At 36.1% G+C, this 20,050-nt stretch overlaps 2 protein-coding genes across 2 annotated transcripts; one reads left to right on the forward strand and one right to left on the reverse strand.

Moving 5' to 3' along the window:
• Nucleotides 1–186: 186 nt before the first annotated feature.
• On the forward strand, nt 187–9,046 carry LOC109038063 (uncharacterized). The gene is made up of 4 exons (XM_019053000.2): nt 187–412; nt 528–770; nt 2,917–3,083; nt 4,995–9,046. Exons 1-4 carry the CDS (start codon nt 343–345, stop codon nt 5,808–5,810), a joined length of 1,296 nt encoding a protein of 431 aa, XP_018908545.2. The 5' UTR covers nt 187–342; the 3' UTR covers nt 5,811–9,046.
• On the reverse strand, nt 5,887–19,288 carry Ids (iduronate 2-sulfatase). The gene is made up of 6 exons (XM_019053003.2): nt 19,041–19,288; nt 17,345–17,522; nt 15,116–15,415; nt 14,513–14,662; nt 12,743–12,880; nt 5,887–11,631 (listed from the first exon to the last, which is right to left on the reverse strand). Exons 1-6 carry the CDS (start codon nt 19,239–19,241, stop codon nt 10,991–10,993), a joined length of 1,608 nt encoding a protein of 535 aa, XP_018908548.2. The 5' UTR covers nt 19,242–19,288; the 3' UTR covers nt 5,887–10,990.
• Nucleotides 19,289–20,050: the final 762 nt, after the last annotated feature.

Here is a 20,050-nt window from a genome sequence, read left to right on the forward strand (position 1 = left end):
GTTGTCTCATTGCTATAAGTGTATCAAATTTTTATTAAAAACAAACTTGTAAAACAATATAATTTTATTTGGCAACAGTGCCCTTTGATGTAAGAACTTCTCTTGCCTATTGCCTATATATGAGGTTGTCAGATGTACATTTTCTTTTCTTTTTTTTGTAGTTATTTTGAGTTGCTAAATATTTAAACTGGCAACCTCACAATCCAAACAAAAGAGCGTGACAGCGTTGCGTTTGTAAACATTGTCAATAAGTTGAATCAGTTCTTCGAAAAGACTCGAAATTTCCGTACTTCGGGCCATTTCGGGTGATCGGGTCATTAATCAGTAATCACTTTGGTCTTCATGATATTCCGCTGTGCAATCCCGAGTCGACAAATTCTCAAAAGTGTCACCATCGGAATCCCCCAGCGACGTAAGTTTCTGTACACCCCAAGCTCAAACCTCAAACATCTCTAGCTCACTGTCGAGTCTCTTTTACTCCCAAGCGTTTTACCTTACCTACTTCTAAAGTTGTCTTATTTGTGTAGCTCGTCGTTTCCTAACCATCATGATGAATGGCAAGGAGTCCAAATGCTTTGTCTTCATCGATCTTGAGACGCATGATCTCTACAGACCCAGAATTACGGAAATCTGCATGATTGCTGTTCTACGAGAGCACATCGCTGATGCCCACCTAAAGCAAGAATTTTCTGCTCCACGAGTGTTAAACAAGCTCTCAATCTGTATGGCTCCAGAAGCGTCAATTCATCCAACAGCTGCAGATATAACAGGTAACTAAAAGACAAGTATATTCAAGCTTTCGTTTGAGTTTGCTTATTTCGTTGTCCCTCTAACGTGAGGGCGTATCTCAATTTCTACATGAGCCCTGCTCTCCATACAACTCAATGCTTTCAAGGACTCACTCAGACATAGAGATACGCCCTTATGTCAGGGGAGCGACGATTTGTCAATTGATTAATGTCTAGTCTTGTCCTGAGGATGTAGCTTTAATAATCAGGCTGCTGGTTGACTCCGGAGTCAAGTAAATAGGCAGTTTGCCTGTTCCTTTATCTATACTACTTCTATGTAGGGTGATTTCACACTGACTCTCATTTAGCTCATTCTCCTGTTTAGAACTGGGGAAAGAAAAGATCCAACAAAAGTCGCATCAACCTGAATGCAGCAATCATCAGTCGACCCATCAATTGCACAAACCTATATATTTGTTGAATTGTGCCATCTTCTGCTGCGATATTTGTCCAATCTTTTCATTCCCCAGTTCCACCTAAGGAATCCTATGTATCGCTTGCTTATTATCTGTGTAGGGTTGATAGAGTTTGTTTCAGATAACTTGTCCTTTCTCATTGTACGCGCTGCAGTGCATACAGCGGAAAAGGACAAGTCATCCAAAACGGGCTATGGTACCATGGTAGCGTTATCAACTGTTAGTCAGGATGGTCATCTTCAGATGCATACGGCTAAACTTGGAAACTCAGTGTAAAGTTTAATTGGAGTGTCTCAAAACTTCCACCTCTTTTTAATTCAATGTTTGGAAAGTCGCTATCTGATTGCGTTAAATTCTCTTACTTAATTTGTCCCGCAAGTAGAGGAAAAAGTCACAGAAATTGTTATGAAACAACGCTAATTAATTTCTGAATTACAAGGAAAGTACGACTAGAGGTTAGAGGTGTCATCAAATAAGTTGACATTTGTTTACTTTCGATTTTCAGGTGTTTTCACGTTACTGCTATCCACATGAAAACATCAAACTCTCGTATAAGGGAGAACACAAGCTTGGATAGGTGCTTTAATACTTTCAAACCTTGTGACATTTTAATTTTTAGCCACACAGAAATCACAACCACATAAATGTTGCAATTAATAACTGATAAGTAGTTTTTTACGTTACGATCATGAGACAAATGTTTTTAAGGTGGATCGTAGTAAACGATCCTTTGTGCGGAGGCGTAAATTCGTTTGTGTCTGCAAATCGAATTTAAACAAATGTCAACTTATCTGATGACTCCTCTATGGAATGTTGGAAAAGCAGGAGTGCAGAAAGTTCATTACTTTACGCTTTCACCAGCAAAATGCAAATTTTCCCTACGCACTATTACTTAGCGCATTCGAAGTAAATTTGACGGAAAATAAGCACAATTGAAGTAAATCTGACTGAAAATCAGTGCTGCTACTGCCGGAGTGTACACCGTTCACCTGGAAATGCAGATCGCCAGTTCGGGAACACTCTGCACCCCTGTGGAAAAGGAGATGTACAGTGTTAAAGTTCAGCCATTGATAAATTGTTTATCGCCAAGGCTGCAAATGATTCGTTAAGTTAACCTTTTGGGAGTTGACCATAAGGTAGTCCTGATGAGATAGATGAGGTTGCAATTTAAAATCCATGCTGTAGCTTGGTCGCTAAGGTATGCATTCAGTCATGGAAGAGGCGCTCTATGGAGGTTAAGAAATGAACTTCAACTTCTGACCGTTCTTTGCAGAATGCAATGCACTTTGTAAACTTAAAATTTTTCGGCAACTCACGATTTTTTACCCAGCGCTCAAAAGATTTACCGGCTAAAATTCATGGTGGTTGAAAATGATAATAAAAGAACATTTGTAAGTCTGTCATCTGGATGTTTTAGTTCACCCTTGTAACCCTCAAAATAAGAGAGATGAAATCTGGGAATTATATGTTTTGAGTGGCAAAGCTATTTTGGGCTTTTATCAGTACTCAGACGCACATGGGTATTTCCAAGTCACGCACAAATTGAGGGATTAGCACAGGCAGTTTGAGGTTTGAACAACTCACTTCCTATCACTTCTAATTGAACTGTCCTTCTAGTTCTTGTAAATTTCCGCTTTGTAAGTGTTTTTCTAATTCCTCATTTTGTCAGGAATTCTATTAAAATCAAATCTAAATGTTGGGTTTATTTTCAGGACTTTCAAATGAGCTGTTACAAGAATACCCTGTCTTCAATGAGCAAACTGGAACGATGATTCAGACATTCATTGATTTGTTGCCGAAGCCTGTTTGCTTGGTTGCTCATAATGGGCATAAATTTGACTTCCCTGTCTTAAAGAATGCCCTGCTGAAAGTCAACAAGGTACAGTGATTTTGAGATTAACCTCTTGGAACCTCTTCATGAAGAGATCTTTATTTTTTGTTCTGTAGGTCAAAGTATTTCCTGATTCATTTAAAGCACCACATTCTAGAGTAAATAAATATAATGTAACAGGTTTGTAGATGAATTTTTCCAGTTAAAACTTGATATTGGCTGGACTCATATCTAGATACATAATTTGAAGGGATAAAATGCGATGCTCGTTGGTTCAATTTTTTTATACTGACGGTTGTATCAGTGGAAATAAAAGAAAACTGTAAACGTTTGGAACTCTATAGTTTCTCTTCAGAGCTTTTTTTGCACTCAAGAAAACTGTCTGTTGAAATCCTGATTATGTAGTTTGGACACAAAAAAAACTAAGGGAAGTTACCTAAAGCCTTTGGTTGGTTACATCAGACAGTGATGTTTCCCCTTCCTTTATTGGGCTAGATAAGTGGCCGACACCTGTTCGGTTTTTAGGACCAATTAATGCACAACAAAGAGGAAGGTATCATCTTCCTTTGCAACGGACCAATCTCATTGCTTTATTTCACCCTATTCTCATCTTCTCCAATCGACAAGCACCAAATTTCAATTATCGGCCCACTGTTATTTGGACAGCATTTAGCCGAAAGGAACCAAGCCACAACACCTATTGCCAAAATTAACGGGGCATTTTAATTTTTTATAAAAGAACGTTTGTGCAGATTCCTTTGAAAATTTTAAGGAATTTGCTTTGCAATATATAGAAAATTCACTGAACTTTGCACAAAAATCCGCACAACCGTTTCCATGTAAAAAATTAAATTGCCCAGTTAAATTTGGCAATAGCTGGTGTGGCTTGGTTCCTTTCTACATAATGCGATCCATTTGGATTGAGTTTAACGGAAATGCACCAAGCCGCAATTGAAAAAAAATTGGTTAGGAGTAGTTTTGAATGCAACTAGTCGAAAAATTTTCTCCTAATTTAAATTCAAAGTTGAGAAAAAATATTTGGAACATGGAAGTAATTAATGAGCTTTGCACATAACATTGAGTCTTATTAAGGAATAAAATAATTTCCAACCTCTTTTCCTCGATTCAGACTTTATTTGTCCCCATTAAACTCATGTCATCTCTACTTCAGAGATGTAGGTATAAAGTCTGTCAGAAGTCAGTCAGCAGCAGTCAGAGTACCAAGGATGAGAAATCATCTAACAGGAGTCAATGGTTTTTTTGGATGAAATTTTTGCCAAGCATCAAGAGTTGAAAGCATTTTCAATCGAAATGATAATCATAGAAATCTAGCGATTGTTCCCCCTAAAAATTTGTTTCACATGGAAGTTGTAATTTTTTACGGAATCAATCATCCTACTGGTTATCTTGAACCCACCATTTCTCTCAATGCAAGTGTTAAAATGGCATCAACGAATTATTAAATTTGCTAAATTTACATATTTAAAATCTTTAACAGTCATAACTCACTCAAAAATTAAGCTATCGATTTGAACGTTTTTACAAAACTTCACCAAATTTGATCACCTTTCAAACACTTTATCACTGAAGGAGGGTTGCCTTGCAATAAAACTAGTTTCAGGCCTGCCCCTTAGGGGCTTCAAAAATTTTGAATATGGTAAAAAGTATCCCTTATTGATTGAAGAATTTACCCAAAATCTTAAATCGCCAAGTGCAACTGTTTTCAACTTCACAAGGGGGTCGGAGGTGTAGAATTTCTAATCACCTGTATTTTGCCCAGAACAGCATAAGAGTGTAATCGTAGCACAGCTATTCCTGACCCTCCAAAGGCATTTTCTGAAAGGAGATTGGAATCATTACTTCTAGCCTTTTTATTATACCTATTGTAACTTAATAATATCAAGGTTCACTTTCACTAATTTCACTTTCTCTGTAGTAATTTCAATTTTATTTTTGCAGGATATGCCCGAGCATCTTAGGTGCTCCGACACTCTCCCTGGATTTAGGAAAGTGTTTAAAGATTGGAAGATGAAAGCTGAACTCTCAGTCGTCGAGACTCTCAGCCAAAACGGAGTCCCTTTGACAGACGCAAGTCCCCTCAAAACTAGTACTCAAAAATCAACGGTTGGATGTGACAATTTATCTGATCAAAATGGAGCTGCCATCAAAGAAAGACAAGAAGCCAGAGTACCAAATGGTGTAACAGTGACAAATGCAGCAGTAGAGTCCAATGCTGCAGGAACTTCTAAAGTTCCAGAAACAACTCTTCTTGATTGGGGACATGACAGTGAGGATGAAGCTCTTGCACAGATGGACCTTGATGCTATTGTTGCAGAAGCAGAAGCACAGGAATTTCTCTCGCAAATTGCAGCACCATCAGATTTGCGGGAGAATTGTTCCCAACTCTCGTGGAGTAAACCCGTGCGAGAAACACCAAAAAGACCTCGGGAAGAAGAAAAGAAGTCTCCTGAGATTATTTTCCTGGACCTGGATGAAACCGACTCAGAGAGTCAAGGAAACGCTAGTGGCGAGCCTGCAATCCTTACACCTGTCAAAGTGCGAAAGGACCTGTTCCCATTTACAGAACCCGCTTCGTATAGGCTTGAAGACGTGTACAAGAAGTTAAGAGGCTCGACACCTGTAGGCCACAGAGCTGAGGCTGATGTCCTAAGTATGTTAGAGTGTGTTCTTGTCATTGGCCCAGAAATCTTGGAGTTCTTTGATAACAACAACATTTTATTTGCTGATATTCAAGTTCCTTTGAGATATAGATAGTCATATGCATGGAAAGTGTGGCATCTGTCAAAAACTGTTGCAGCAAAATCCTTTTTTTTCCCTGCATGTTTTGTTAAATTTTTTATTATAGAATCAATACCTTTCAAGTCAACTTCTATGTAACGCCATCCGTTATCATAATGGAAAAAATATTTGTAGGCTTTAAAATTAATGATAGTACTCTGCAGACTTAGTAATTATCAAACTGCTCTGAAAACACTATATTTTTTTTGGTAAATGGCTCCAGTAATGGCTATGAAATTTATCAAAGTTTGTGGAATACACTGTTGTATGCATACTGAGTAGAATCGATATAATTTTAAGGATTTTATGGAATGTATAGTACTCCTTTTGAATCATATTTTTACTTTACTATGACAACGAGAAAGGTATGGCCCTTAAGGTTGCGCAGGTTAATGACGGGAAGCGGCTTATGTCTATCAATTTGTCAAAAGATATCCATACAATTGCATCCCCCTCACAGACTTGTGTGCTTCAAGTGCTGTGTCTGAAAAATGTATCCTCTCACAAAATTCTTTGCTTTCATTTGTTACTTCAAGCAGAGGTTTTGAACAGGGTTACATATGGGAAGAAGTGAACCTCCTCTGAAAGAAGCGGAACTCTGATGTTAGAACTCGGCACGAATTTTGAATGTGGATAATATAGAGAGCTAACATATTTAATAGTTTACTATGTGTGCAGAAGTTTTTTCACTCTGCTTTTTCTGTCCTGCCTTTAATTTTTCGCCAAGTCCCAACATCAGTTAACTGCCAGTTGCGGCAATTTCGATTACTCACTATCAAAAGAGGGCACTTACAGTTCATTCCTTTTTATTGTACACGCCTTAGGGTTCTCAAAATGCAAATTATTTTCTCTTTCCTCGTTTATATAATATTTTGCAAGCTCTTTATTTATTATTTTCTGAATGTATTTTTAATACACTACATTATTCAGTGTATATTTTTGGACCCAGAAATTTGTGTTCTGATTTAATAATTGATCTATTCTGTTCCCAGACTACTTTTTACAGGACCAAGTAGTATGTGTCAATTTTAGAACCTTTGACTCCGGACATTTTTGTAAACTTTTTGTGCAAGTGTTATGATTTTTCTCAAATTATTAAATTTTCCAAAGCATGGAATTGGAAAAGTTTGCTGTATGATGCATGTCAAAAGTATTAGTATTAGAAAAAAATGTTGGCAAGAAACAGCTGTCGTTCAACACCAATGCGATGGATGAAAATTTTAGTGAAAATTTTACAACCTCATTCGATTCTGCCTCTTCGGAAGCTTGAAAGCCTGGGCCCTGAGGAAGCTTTCATATTTTCTTTTTACTCATTTTCTACCTGATCAAAGTGTTTTTAATCACTAAACTTAAATCATAATTTAATTTTGGGAGAACATTCATTCTGAAAAAGCTTTCATAAAAATGATCTCTTACTAAATTTTACAATTAATTAATTGTGTTCATGATATTATTTACCATTTTTCTTTGCAATCCATGTGTCATTTATGTTGTTGCAAAAAGTGTTCCATCTAGATTATCTATTCTTCTGTGTAATTTGGCCAAAAGCAGATCGATGGTCGCAATATTTGCATTCAAAGATAAGAACAGCGGAGAAGCAACTTTGAAAAATAATAAATTAATGAAGAACAACAATTCTTGTTGCATTTTATGAGCTTTGACTGTCATTCAATAGTATTGGGCAAATAATATTAAAAGAAAGTTTTTTATGAAATGCTAGTCTTTCGGATACTTGCTGTAAAATTTAAAGTAAACAACAGTAGAACAAAGCCATAAATAGATGTACAATGAAAGTTTGTTACGACTAAATCTCTCAGAAGATGGAGTTTTTGTTGATGCTTCTTCAAAAACCAAGTGAAAAAATACGTTTCAGACGAAATCGTGGGAATGTCGATCAAGGTTTAAGTCAAAACTTTCTACGGTGTACAAGCTTTCACTGTATTTTTGTATTTAATTCCTTTGTAATTCAAGACTGAGTGCAAATCATTGTCATCATGGAAAAGGAACTGTATGAGGCCTTCTGATTTTGGGAAAGAGTATTACGAAGAGAGTTGCATGAGAGAATGAAAAAGCATATATCAAAATTATAAGCTCTCTGTTAAGGTTGTCTTCAATATTTACCCTTGTTCTCACTTCTTCTCACATCCTTTTCCATCGCTTTCTCAACAGAAATTGAGGAAGCAACGAAATATGCCTTTTGTTTTAAAATCGATATAATATTCCAAGAACTTAAAATTTTAGTTAAGGATAATGGATGTTACTCACAGCATCTTTGAATTTACCAATGAAAAAGAGTAAAAAAAAAGGAAGAAAACAGTAGGCAGCTGTAAACAAATTTTCCTCGTTAATTATTAATTATTAATGTGATGTAAATTTTAGTGAGTCTTTCAAAGAGGTGTGTCGCTGTACTCCCTCCTTAGCTGTAACTAGTTGTACCAATGTCTTTCAAACCAACTTAATCTCTTAAAATTTTATATTTCTGAGTTGTTCATTAGACTTGTCAGAGCGTGAAGCATTACATTTTTTGGTAATCAAAATTTCAAGTACGTAAAAAGTACTACCCAATTGAATATCTGATACAACACACTTTTTTTTAAGGCTGATGGTTCCAATTGGAATATATGCTGTGTTAAAAATCTTACGCTTACATTAGTCCTTATAATACATTTTACTTTAAAACAATACTCAAAGTTTGTCCGAATTTTATCATAAACTTCATTATCAGCATGAAGTACTCCTTTTTGAATATGTAGTTGTTTATTCGTTGAACTGATGTATATAAGTTAAACTTAGTTTTAGTACAAATTAAATTTATTGCGATCAATTTTTTTCAAAATTGAATGTTGTTAATTGTAATTTGTTGTAGATATAAGTGCAAGTTACCCTGCCATTAAACCGATCGGCCATTCATTTAAAACGGAGATTTCCCACTCTCATGCTGTTGAACTAAAACTTGGAGCTTGGCTGTCGACTCCCAAAAATTTAAAATTTACCTTTAAGGTTGTGAAAAGGCATTTTCGAATTTAGTAGCTGGAACCTTATAAAAGTGAAAAACATTTTTGCACGAATTCTTGCACGCATTTATTTGTAATTTCAAATTTTCTCAGAATAGTTGTTTCATCCAAATTGTTGTATACTGTAACATTTTATGTTTTTTATGCCATTAGTTTTATAGTCAACCGATTTTGTAATAAATATTGTTTAGCATGGAATATTTTGATTTTTTCTACTTGATCCTTCATTTATTTTGTTCAAAAGAACTTTGAATGGGTCAGTTGCGCTGATCTGAGAATCGTGTTTTGATGATTGATTCTTGTAGATTGGACCAGAAATAAAGATCCTTCCGAACATCAACTTTCTCTACACTTAATATTAAACGAGACATCGCACTTTGAGGAGTTTGGTTTATGATGTCATCCACCGCGGTACTGGTGCCATGGTTTCCTCCACCTTAGTTTCATTAAACAGTGGTAAGTACACGGATTGGCCCTGGCTCCTTGATGTGAAACACGGACAAAACCAAGGTGGAAGAAACCATGGTATGCACCACCGCGGTGGATGACGTCATAAACTGATTTTTTCAAAGTGCGACATCTCGGTTAATATTGAACAAAGGAAGCTGCTGTTTGGACAGATCTTATTATTTTCGGCTAATCTACAAAAATCAAGCATCAAAACACGATTCTGCGACTAGTACAACTGACCCATTCCGACTTATGTTCAAGTAATGAAAGCCCTTTTCTTTTGAACAAAACCCTCTACTTCTATTTTTATCAGGAGTCATTTAGAACCCTCCAGATACTTAGGTAGCTTCACATTGAAACTAGACTCAGATCGACCCTCACTGAACCTTTAGGAGAAAAAGGGTTCCAGCTAGTGCCAGTTTTGCCGGTCCAAGGCGCCATGGAAAGAACTTGGATTGATACGTTCTTTTCTCTCTTTACCATCACACTTAATGAAGCGGAACGACTTTTTTCCGTGCTTTCAGTGATCATTTTTCTGAGTTTGCACTCTTCCATTCAGGTATCTGCCTCAAAACAAGTAAATTTCCAGAAGCCCCTCCTCTACCATTTTAGCCCTTTTTTAGATGGATACTATCCTCCTTTCACATGAGGAAGTAGCAGGTTTTGCTTTGAGGGTGTTTGTCTGCACTTTCACATGAAGAATACGAAAGTAGTTTCAGGGATATTGGTCGTTAAAAACATAAAATAGTTCTGTTTGTTTCATGTGTGAAAAGAATTATAACTTTTTTAGTGATGATGATGCATAAAACAAAAATGGAAAATGTTAAACACAAATTTACAAGGAACATTATCGATGAATAATCTTTCAGCCACAGACAATAAATAATCAAGAACAAGTTGAATGTGAACGAGACTTTATTTCAGTTTTTTCCTTCTTTTTTTTTTATAAAAAAGAAAGATCAAATGTTTACCATTAAATTTCCCTCTTGTGTCCACATGTTTCAGTTTTGAGAGCTTTGAAAAATATCCTTACTGACAATGAGTATAAAATAAACATGTGACCAGGTATGCGAAAAGATGACTTGGAATGAAAGGCCAACATCACTCAGGTCAATTTATCAATTGTCCGTTCCTAGTAAAAATCAATGTCTAATAAACTCAAAAATATTGTGTCAAAAAAGTCGATTTTTGGGAGCTCCTTTGGCAAAAGACAAAAAATTAACTCCTCAAAGCAGTGACTTTCACTTTCCCCATGCTTGGTCAAAAATATATTTATAAACTTGACGTTGCAACTTTAACACTCTGGGTTTTTTAATATAGAATCAAAAACAATTTACTGATTGAGCCTCCAAGAATACAGCGACTGAACAATTTTAAATGATTGAAGTGAAAGATGTTGATGGTTAAACTTGGCCTTTCAAGGCCTTTGAAAAAGTGTCAAAATCAAGCAGGCACTTTACATAACCATTCAAACCACGTGCTAGAGTGTCTTGAGGTCATTTTCTAATTTTTTTTATTTTTTGATCAACAATTTTTGACACAGGTATGACTAACATCTGATGTTAAATTAATTCGCATGCTGAACATCAACAATATAATTGTATTTCAAGTTTTCACAGTTGGATGATTAAAAAGTTAGTGATGGTGCACAATGCACACACAAAACAAAACGGGGAAAAATTTAACCAACTTTCAAAGGGAGATATGAGACGGTAAATTACCTGTCCACCCTGCTCTAAGCTGTTTCCTCAGCTCAGCACAGATTTTTTCAAATCCTGGTCGAACTGATAAATTCATATTTTCCTCTGGATCAATACCATGATGGTAAAGTTCCACTGCTTCGACTGCACTCCAGTTGGCCTTGAAAGTTATTGGATTGAACTGAAGCCACTCTGTGTATCGGAAGACTTCTGTCCTTAAAGAGTATCCCATTATTTTGATCTGGTTGTTGTGAGGTTTGTCGCTGTTAGGTTTCATTGAGGGGTACAGGCCTGGACGCGGGTATTGACTGAACACACCTGTTTTCCATGGGATCTTTGTCCTTTGATGTGAAGTGTACTGGTTTATCAGGGGCACCAAGCTAATTCCCTCTGAGCAAAGTTCAACCGTCCTAGAATCTACTGGGCACAGGGGCAGAGGTTTCAGGCCAACTAAATCAACAAGGGTTGGGAAAATATCGACCAGTTCAATGAGTTCATCTACATATGAGAAGGAATTCGTGTAGGGATCGCTTCCATCTGTCTTCCCGGGGATCTTTAGGATGAACGGTACACGGACAGCCCTCTCAAAGTTGCTGTACTTTGACCATTCTCCATGCTCGCCCAATGACCAACCTGTGAAAGATACTTCCAAGTTAATCTAAAAATCTTACTCTTTTAACTACAACTAAGGAATACAGGCAGAAAAAAAGTGATTAAGATTTGAGCCAAGAAAAATTATTGAAATCACAGAAAGCGCAGATTTTTTTTTTTTCGAACAAAACTCGTTTTGATGAGCATAGAAATGTAACAAAGCAGGAGTAATGCAGCTGATTTCGACTTGGTTAAAAAATAATGCAAAAATAACTTCAATAAAACAGTCCAAAAATAGCTGAATTCCTCTTTGCTGTTCCAATCTGCAGGCTGATTGTTATTGGGGCTGTTTGGCTAAATGTTAGACAAAGCTGTAGACAATGAAGACATATGGAGTATGGAGGGATCCCACTGGTTGAAATGGGGGGTTCTTATAGACTAAGGAAGAAAATGATGAAACGACTGTAGGTTCTTTTGTGGGTTGCCTTTAGTTAGTCTATTACATACCTCCTTTGTCCATTGCAACCACCTACTTCCACCAATAGGATCCCTCCATATCACTTTTGTCTTCTTTGTATATAGCTTTGTCTACCAATTTTAACAATCACCCCCCCCCCCCCCCCCCGGTTTCTGTGCATTATTCATTTGTTGTTGGGTCCGCGAAAATGACTGCACATTTTTTTTTTCAATAAATTAATTATGACTCTTTATACCTAATTTTCTTGCAACTAAAAAGAGAAAATTTTGCACAATTGATACACCTAAAACAAATTTCCCAATTTATAACGCATTGTAAAATTGACACTAGAAGTAATTACATTCCTACAATTTTAAAGGAAATTTCTAACATGGAAAAGGGTAAATATGGGTGTAGGTAGAGCGGGTTATGAAATAATTACAAGTCTGAAAAGTTCCTTACAAAGTGTTTTCAAAAATTCAAAGATACCTATCCTTGGTTAAAAGTCAGTAAATTATGTAGTCATAGTTTCAGATCTCTTTCTTTCAAGACAGAATTTAATTGAAATTTTTCCTCTTACAGGAGTTTGTGCAATGTTCCATAAGAAAAAATGTTTATGTTGAATACGATCAAATGCTAAGGCTAATTTTGAATCAATTCTCTTTTCCCCCGAGTACTCATGTTAAGGTTACTCACCATGATCACTAGTTAGAAGAACAATTGTGTCTTTCTCAAGACCACTTGCAGACAAAGAGCTCAGTAAGTGTCCAATCAGGTCATCTATGTATGATACAGCGGCGAAATAACTCTGCCGTATAAGGCGTACCCATTTATCTGGAGAGAAATAGAATATTATAAAGAAGAAATAGAAATAGAGAAATTATATAACAAATTAGAGAGAAATGAGAAATAAAAAAAATGAATGAAAGAATCATAAAACATGATTCAAACTTAATAGCCTGTTCATTTGTGGCTAGGCAACTTCTCATAATGAGGTTGAAACAACATTCGATTTTTAGGGCGCATTTCAGATAATTTGTCCTTTTTTACACTGCCTGGGATACGGAATTCCCTATTTGACGCATATAGCGAAACAGAACAAGTTATTTGAGACGAGCTATGGTTGGAACTAAAGAACAAATTGAATGATGATAAATTAAAACTAACAAGATAAACTTGAATAATAGGCACCGTGAATTCAGTTGCTCTACTTAAGATGTGAGAACCATCGATTAGAGTTTGGATTTAAGGAAGGGCCGGAGACGCCTTGAAGCAGGTTAGTTTTTAAATTTCATGGCGCTCTTAATTTTTTTTTATCGGTTTCTTTTTTCTTAATTCTTAATCTATAAAGAATTCAGCAGATATTAATTATAGAAGAATAACCTATTATTTCCCAAATAACACAATTGTTAAAACCCCTAAGCCTGCCAAAAACTGTTGAACTAACTATTATAATAAAAAATCTTGAAATAGAAAAATATAGTGTAAAAGGCACACTTTGTTGACTTGGTTTTGTTTTAATTACGCTCTGTTTTTCATTTCAATGAGTTATTGTTAGGTAGCGTTCAAGACGTTGGCTGAAAAGTATGAGAATGAATTGATGCTTTTAGAAAAAAAAACATTGAAATGTTTTTGTTTGACGATTTAAAATCTAATCCAGTTTTGATAAAGTCCAGAATATCAATGGCTGAAGTGAGAAAATGTGTGTCCCTGATTTCTACTTTGTAAATCTCTCCTCCCCTTTTCAAATTTTTAAAAGAAAACCAACCAATAATTTCCATTTAAATTTTCTATGAATTCCCTTCACTCATTCTAAAACTAATTACATGAAAAACATTTTGATTAGTTCTTGAAGAAAATAACACATAATCAGAGATTTTACAGCATTGAAATCAGGTTACGTATTTTTTAACATTTGGGCATTGATATTATACTTATGCAATGAATTTTCCACTTAACTGTAGAAACTATCAAAAGTAATAAGATTTCAGTTGCTTTTAATTTTCTGGCTTTACGATAAGTACAATTATTGTAAGAACTGAACATGTTTTGCACCTAGACAAGGAACATTTTCTATGCATGTCAAGAATTCTCTCAAATAAGGGTCTTTTTATACTTACGAGTGTTTCTGCTTCGTTAGTGAGCCACCAAAAATAGACAAACTTCCACATCAACATTCAAGTATTGTCAAATTACAATACCAACTCATTCAAGAGGAAAGTTACGAAAATTTTTCCTTCAGATTTTTAGATATTTTAGATTTAATTGTGAATAAGATTCTCTAAAAAATTGGAAGAAAATATTCAATACATTCCCTGAATATTAATACTTTATCAAAGAAAATGTGACGGCATTTGAAGGCTCATTCAGCATTCTTCCTTCGCACCGCAAGTTAACCAGGAGACTCAATTCATTACTATGCAAGTTACACTTATACTTGAGAAATACTAATTTCACTTAATGTACCTTTCATTCGTCCGTAAGGGAATGAAACATTTAAGGCTTTGATATCATCTCTGTCTCGAACATCTGTCCATGGGTTCCATGCTACTGATGGTAAATCGATTGGCTTCTGTCTCAGGGCGGGGACTGACACATTGTCAAAGGGATGAAAACCTAAAAAATAAATGGAGAAAATGACATGATTCAAAGAAATATCCAATTTCTGAGTTATGGAGGTTTTCAATACTTACTTACCAATAAAATTTTTCACGGTAGATCACATTATGCTCTTAGCCATACTCAAAAAAGGTGTTCCCACTTCGGAACTGCCAAAAATAACACTGAAATATGTTTGCAAAAGCGTCGCTGCAACTTAAATTTTGGCAGTAACGTTGAGACAACTTTTTTGCGACCATTTTTTGCTGAGCAGGTCACATGCTAAAGTTTTCTGCTAAGTTGACTGTAGGATAAAGAAACTCAGTCAAGTCAAAAGCCAAAAAGTGGCATCATTAATTTAAGCATTCACAAAAAACTGAATTGAATTGTGCAGAAATAAAAGAATTTGAAATTCCAAACCAAATTTGGTTGGAGGTTGAAGTTTAAAATTACAAGCAAATATTTTCTTACGCAAATATTCATGTGGATATTTCAATGGAATATGTGGTTTATGGAATCCGACAGCCAAGAAAAACTTCTTGGATTTGTCATGACTATGCAAGAAGTTCTTGGCCTCATTCAATAATTCCAAATCTGGCAAAGTACCACCAGGTTGCTTCGAAACTCTCACGGGACATACCAAATTCTTCCCGAGTTTTTTACCAGACTGTGAATGACACACTTTGGCATTTTTGTATTTTTCAGTTGGTGCATGATAGGGAGAGTCAGTCCAACTGTATGGCTGGTCGTCACTAAAGTTGCTGGAAACACCTAAAACCAAAGATAAACCCTCGTAAATTATTCCATTTTGAAAAGGCCAGAGGATTGATTGCAGCCAGAGACAAGAGACCCTCCACTGGCCTCTTGGCGATAGGTGGAAGCTTTTACTTTCGGGGTTTCGACAATTCCTTATGGACAATTATTACTAGGGAGCAACAGTCATCACCCTAGTTTCGGCTTTTGACTCACCTACATGGTCGATGATGAGTTTCGGACGACGTCATGAGCCAAACAAGTTTCCCAAACGTCGGCCATTTTCGGCTTGTTTATAAAACAAAACTGCCAACACGTTGTTGAACATCAACCATGTAGGTAAGTCAACAGTAGAATGCTGAAGTCCCGAAAGTAAAAGCTTCCACAATGGCCAAGATACTAGTGGAGGGTCTCTTGTCTCTGATTGCAGCTGATACCTACTAAATTCTGCAAAAACGAAAAAAAAAGAAAAAAACTACAGGATAAAAGAGGCAATTACTCTGGTTACAGAAAGTATAACGGAATATTGAAACTACCAAACTACGGATCTTGATTTTGCTGTTCAAGAATTTCAGCTCACATTCACTTCTTCTGATGAATATTGGTCAACATTTTTGTACCAAATTTTCAGAGAATATTCTGAGAAGAATAACAAGAAATCAAATGAACTTTTGTGAAAAAAACAATGATCAGGCCTTCTTAAAATATGTGAAAGACAGGAGATTCACAACATCTTAAACCGAAATATGTGATTTGGTAATTTCGTCATCAATATGCTACTGTGCCATAGAGGGCTTTTACCAGTACAAATGAAGTTTGTAAATTCCAGAGGAATAGATTGACACTCTTGTCAATATTCATCACGACCTTTCATTGTAAATTTTGTACTAGCTTCTACTGAAAAGCTCTGATTTCAGTAAATTCTGTTTTGTCATGAAAAGTCACCGGACTATGAAAAATCATAACCAGATTACGAAAAAAGCACGGAACAGAAATCGCATTGTTCTGATTAAAACATAACTACTGACACAATGTGTATCCTATTCACCAACATGCAACGCATATTTGGAGAATTTTTTCAGAGATGGAATTTAGGATGAAAAAGACATATCTTTGTCAAAAATCTATTTTCACGGTAAAATAAGTTATTCCTTTTCTTAGTGCGTATCAGGAATGACAGACAATACCAAGGAGGATATTTGAAAATTATTATTTTTGAGTAAGAACATTACTTTCGTGGAGACAATATTATTGAAGAGACGGATGATGTAATGCCTGAGCCAACAGAAAAACAGAAATAACTTTCAAAATTGTAATAAAGATAGTTCACTTAACATGAATGAGGGTTAAACCCATGTACCCATTGGATAACCCACGTACAATTTCATTAGGCTCACGATTTAATGAGAAAATTGGATTTCAAAATAGTTTCTCAAAAATGCACATCGAAAATTTGTAATGTCTGTGACGCTCTATTATTCAGTTCAGCTCTTTCTGTGGTTCACCTTTTTGTGTGAAACTCTGAGGAGAAAAAGGGGATCCTTCTTGCATGGGTTTACTAAAGGATTTTTTTACACTTTTTGCTCCGAATAATCAACCCTTCATGGCACTTTCAAGAGTCAAAATGTTGCGTCAGTGACCGAAAAAAAAAAAAAAAAAATGCTCATTTATTACTGGTTGTTAGGATTATCTCTTGATTACAAAAGTTTCTGAAATAGTTATTGAGCAGTTATAAAGCAAAAAGTAAGGTTAAAAAAGTAGAAAATAATAGTCTTTTATGTTCAACCAGATGCTGATCATTCAATATGACAAAATTACATTATGATTCTGACAATAAGAATAATTGCTTTGCGAGGAAGTGAAAGATTGAAGACTAGCTGAAGACAAAAAACCTTTTCAAATCATGCATACCGACTTAGCAATGTACTTGGATCCTTGGCGTCACACCTGGGTGAAATATTTTTCCGATAGAGGCAGTGCAATAGTTATTTTCCTTGAAATACTGAGGGAGTGTTGTAAAATTGAAAACAGAGGATCTCCAATAATTGTAAAAATCGTACAAATGTAAAGTATCCGGTCGCCTGCTTGTTAAAAAAGAATTTCGACTTGGCGCACATAGAGCTTGCTGAAACATAGAAAGCAAATTGTAAGTCATAAGAGGGCGCTCAAGGAGATGTTGACTGTCATGATAAGGAAGGATGCCGCATAAATCTTTGTACTTAGCCAAAGTTCCGTTTATAAAACACAAATACTTAGGAAACCTTGCAAATATTTTCCGTCCAATTCTTCAGGGATTCTTCCTCTCAGTGAGATCTAAGATAACTGAAAATTTCAGGAAGAAATATAAGTACATAATTTTTCTTAAAAATATATATTTTAAGGGGAAAAATTTGGCAATGTGCGACTGTCCAAACAGCGCTCTTCCTTAGGGTGGCGGTTAAGTACTCGGTGGCACATATATAGGGCAGAAGTCTGATCTTGCAATACAAAGGGAATCAAACAAAACATTACTAGATAAAGCCATCAAGAAAACTTGGACTTTTTTAAAAAAACAATTCACCTTCAGTGAAATTTGGTGTAGCTTTACGTTGCAGAAAGCTACAGGACACATCCTACCAACATTACAAAGACCACAAATTGCAGCTTGAAGTCAACTTCAGTGGAACAAATACGGTGGGAGGTGGAACAATAAAATTAACAGAAGAGTGACCATGTCAAGCATATATCATGTTTGTTTTCGGTAAAAGTTCTTGATTCAGTTTGTAAGGAAATAATAAGGCAGAACCCGGACTGTGGCCACTATTTCAGAGTCCTGATGGGAGGCAGTAAGGCCTGGCGCCTTCAAAATCCCTGAGAATAAATACGTTGGGATTCACTGAAAGACACTCTGGATGAGATCACAATTGGGCAGCGTTTAACACAGAGGAACCAAGCCACATCAGCGGATCGCTAAATTTAACTGGGCAATTTGACTGTTGACGAGAGAACGTTTGTGCAGATTTCTTTGGAAATTTTGAGATTATTGCTTTGCACTATGGAGTAAATACACTGGAACTTGCTTGAAAATCCAAAAAATCGTTTTCATGTAAAAACTTAAATTGCCCAGTTAAAATTGGTAATAACTGATATGGCTTGGTTCCTTTGGGTTTGACGCTGTCCAATTGTAACTGCTTTAACTAATTGTAGGTAAATGTTGACTACATCCGTTAAACAGAACCAAGTGCCAAATTGAGTTCTTTTTAAGGATTTCAGAATCCCAAAAGCGCGTTCTGTCAAGCGGAACTAAGGGCCATGGAAAAGCATTGCGAGTGTAGGAAAGACTAGCATCACGTTCCACAATAACCACCAATCCAAGCCCCCCTCTTCCTTGCTCTCCCTATGGCGCTTAGTTCCGTTTGATATAAATACGTCCATAGGTAGGTATGTAAGCCACCTCATGAATCGTTATCAAATGGTTGGGGGATATATTGCTAGTTTCCGACAAGTTATGACCAAGCTTGTTGTGGAACATTTTATGCAGTGAATAAATTTTGGAAAAGAGGTGAACTCACCAAATCAAAACAGCTATATCTATTTCAAGATGTAATGAGAGTTAAGACTTACTTATTGATCATATATGTGGAGAGGAATGGCTATAATATACCTGGGCATACGCATGCTGAAAAATCAAGCTATCGTGACTAAAACTATCAATGTTAGGGGTGTAGGCATCTTCATCAAGGTAGCTACCCAACGCAGGACGGAGGTCGTCCACAACTATCATTAGAACATTCTTAGCACGTGAAAAGTACAGGATTGTGAGAAAAATTAAGAGAACCGCATGTACAAAACATAACTGACGCATGTTTGTTTGTTGACAGTCTTATCAGTTTGTTGTGATGTAGCATCGACCAACATATACAGAGGCGCGACCTAGTTCGCGCCCTAGGAAATTTCGGTGCGACGATTAGCAACCCGCATTGCAACAGGTACCACCATGCAGCATGTAGGATTAAAATTGAAAAATCATTCATAGCCGTCGAAACTTAGTCGTCCGTGCCTCCTTGAAGTTTAACTTTTCAACTCGTGATTCTCTTGCCATAACGGTATGAAAAAGCACGTGAGTTGCAGAGACAGAGGGTGTTCTCTTTCTCAGATTCATAAAAGAAGAAAAGGCAGGAGGGATAATCCATTTTTTGATTGGTCGATCGCTTCTCCGCGTAAGACGGGAATGCGAGTACCCGCTCTGTTTCTCAGCTACGCTGGCTTGCTAAGGAAAAACGCCGTATAAGCCTTCAGACGTTGCCAAGTTTCCTTCGATAAAAACCGAATACACTGGGAAAATTGTGAATATTTATTTCCAAAATTTTTGGATAATTTTGTACGTAATTTAATCTATATTATCTGAAAATTTCAAAGAAAAATATGCATGAATGTTGTCAAAAATACATGTTTTATCTAGGGAAATTTGGCAACTCTCGAATTTTCATACGGCGTTCTTCCTTAGCACGGCGGTGAGTAGGTGGTATTGAAGTTACCCTAGATTTAACAAAAATGAACCAGCATGATAAAAGTGTTGTAAAAATGTTGCTTCTCCATAAGCATCGACGAAATTTCCCAGAACTGCAATTTTTTCTGTTTCCCACCAAAAAATTGGCATTCTACAGGAAAATA

The sequence above is a fragment of the Bemisia tabaci genome, chromosome 10 (assembly GCF_918797505.1).
Source record: "Bemisia tabaci chromosome 10, PGI_BMITA_v3".
Classification (NCBI taxonomy): Eukaryota; Metazoa; Arthropoda; class Insecta; order Hemiptera; family Aleyrodidae; genus Bemisia; species Bemisia tabaci.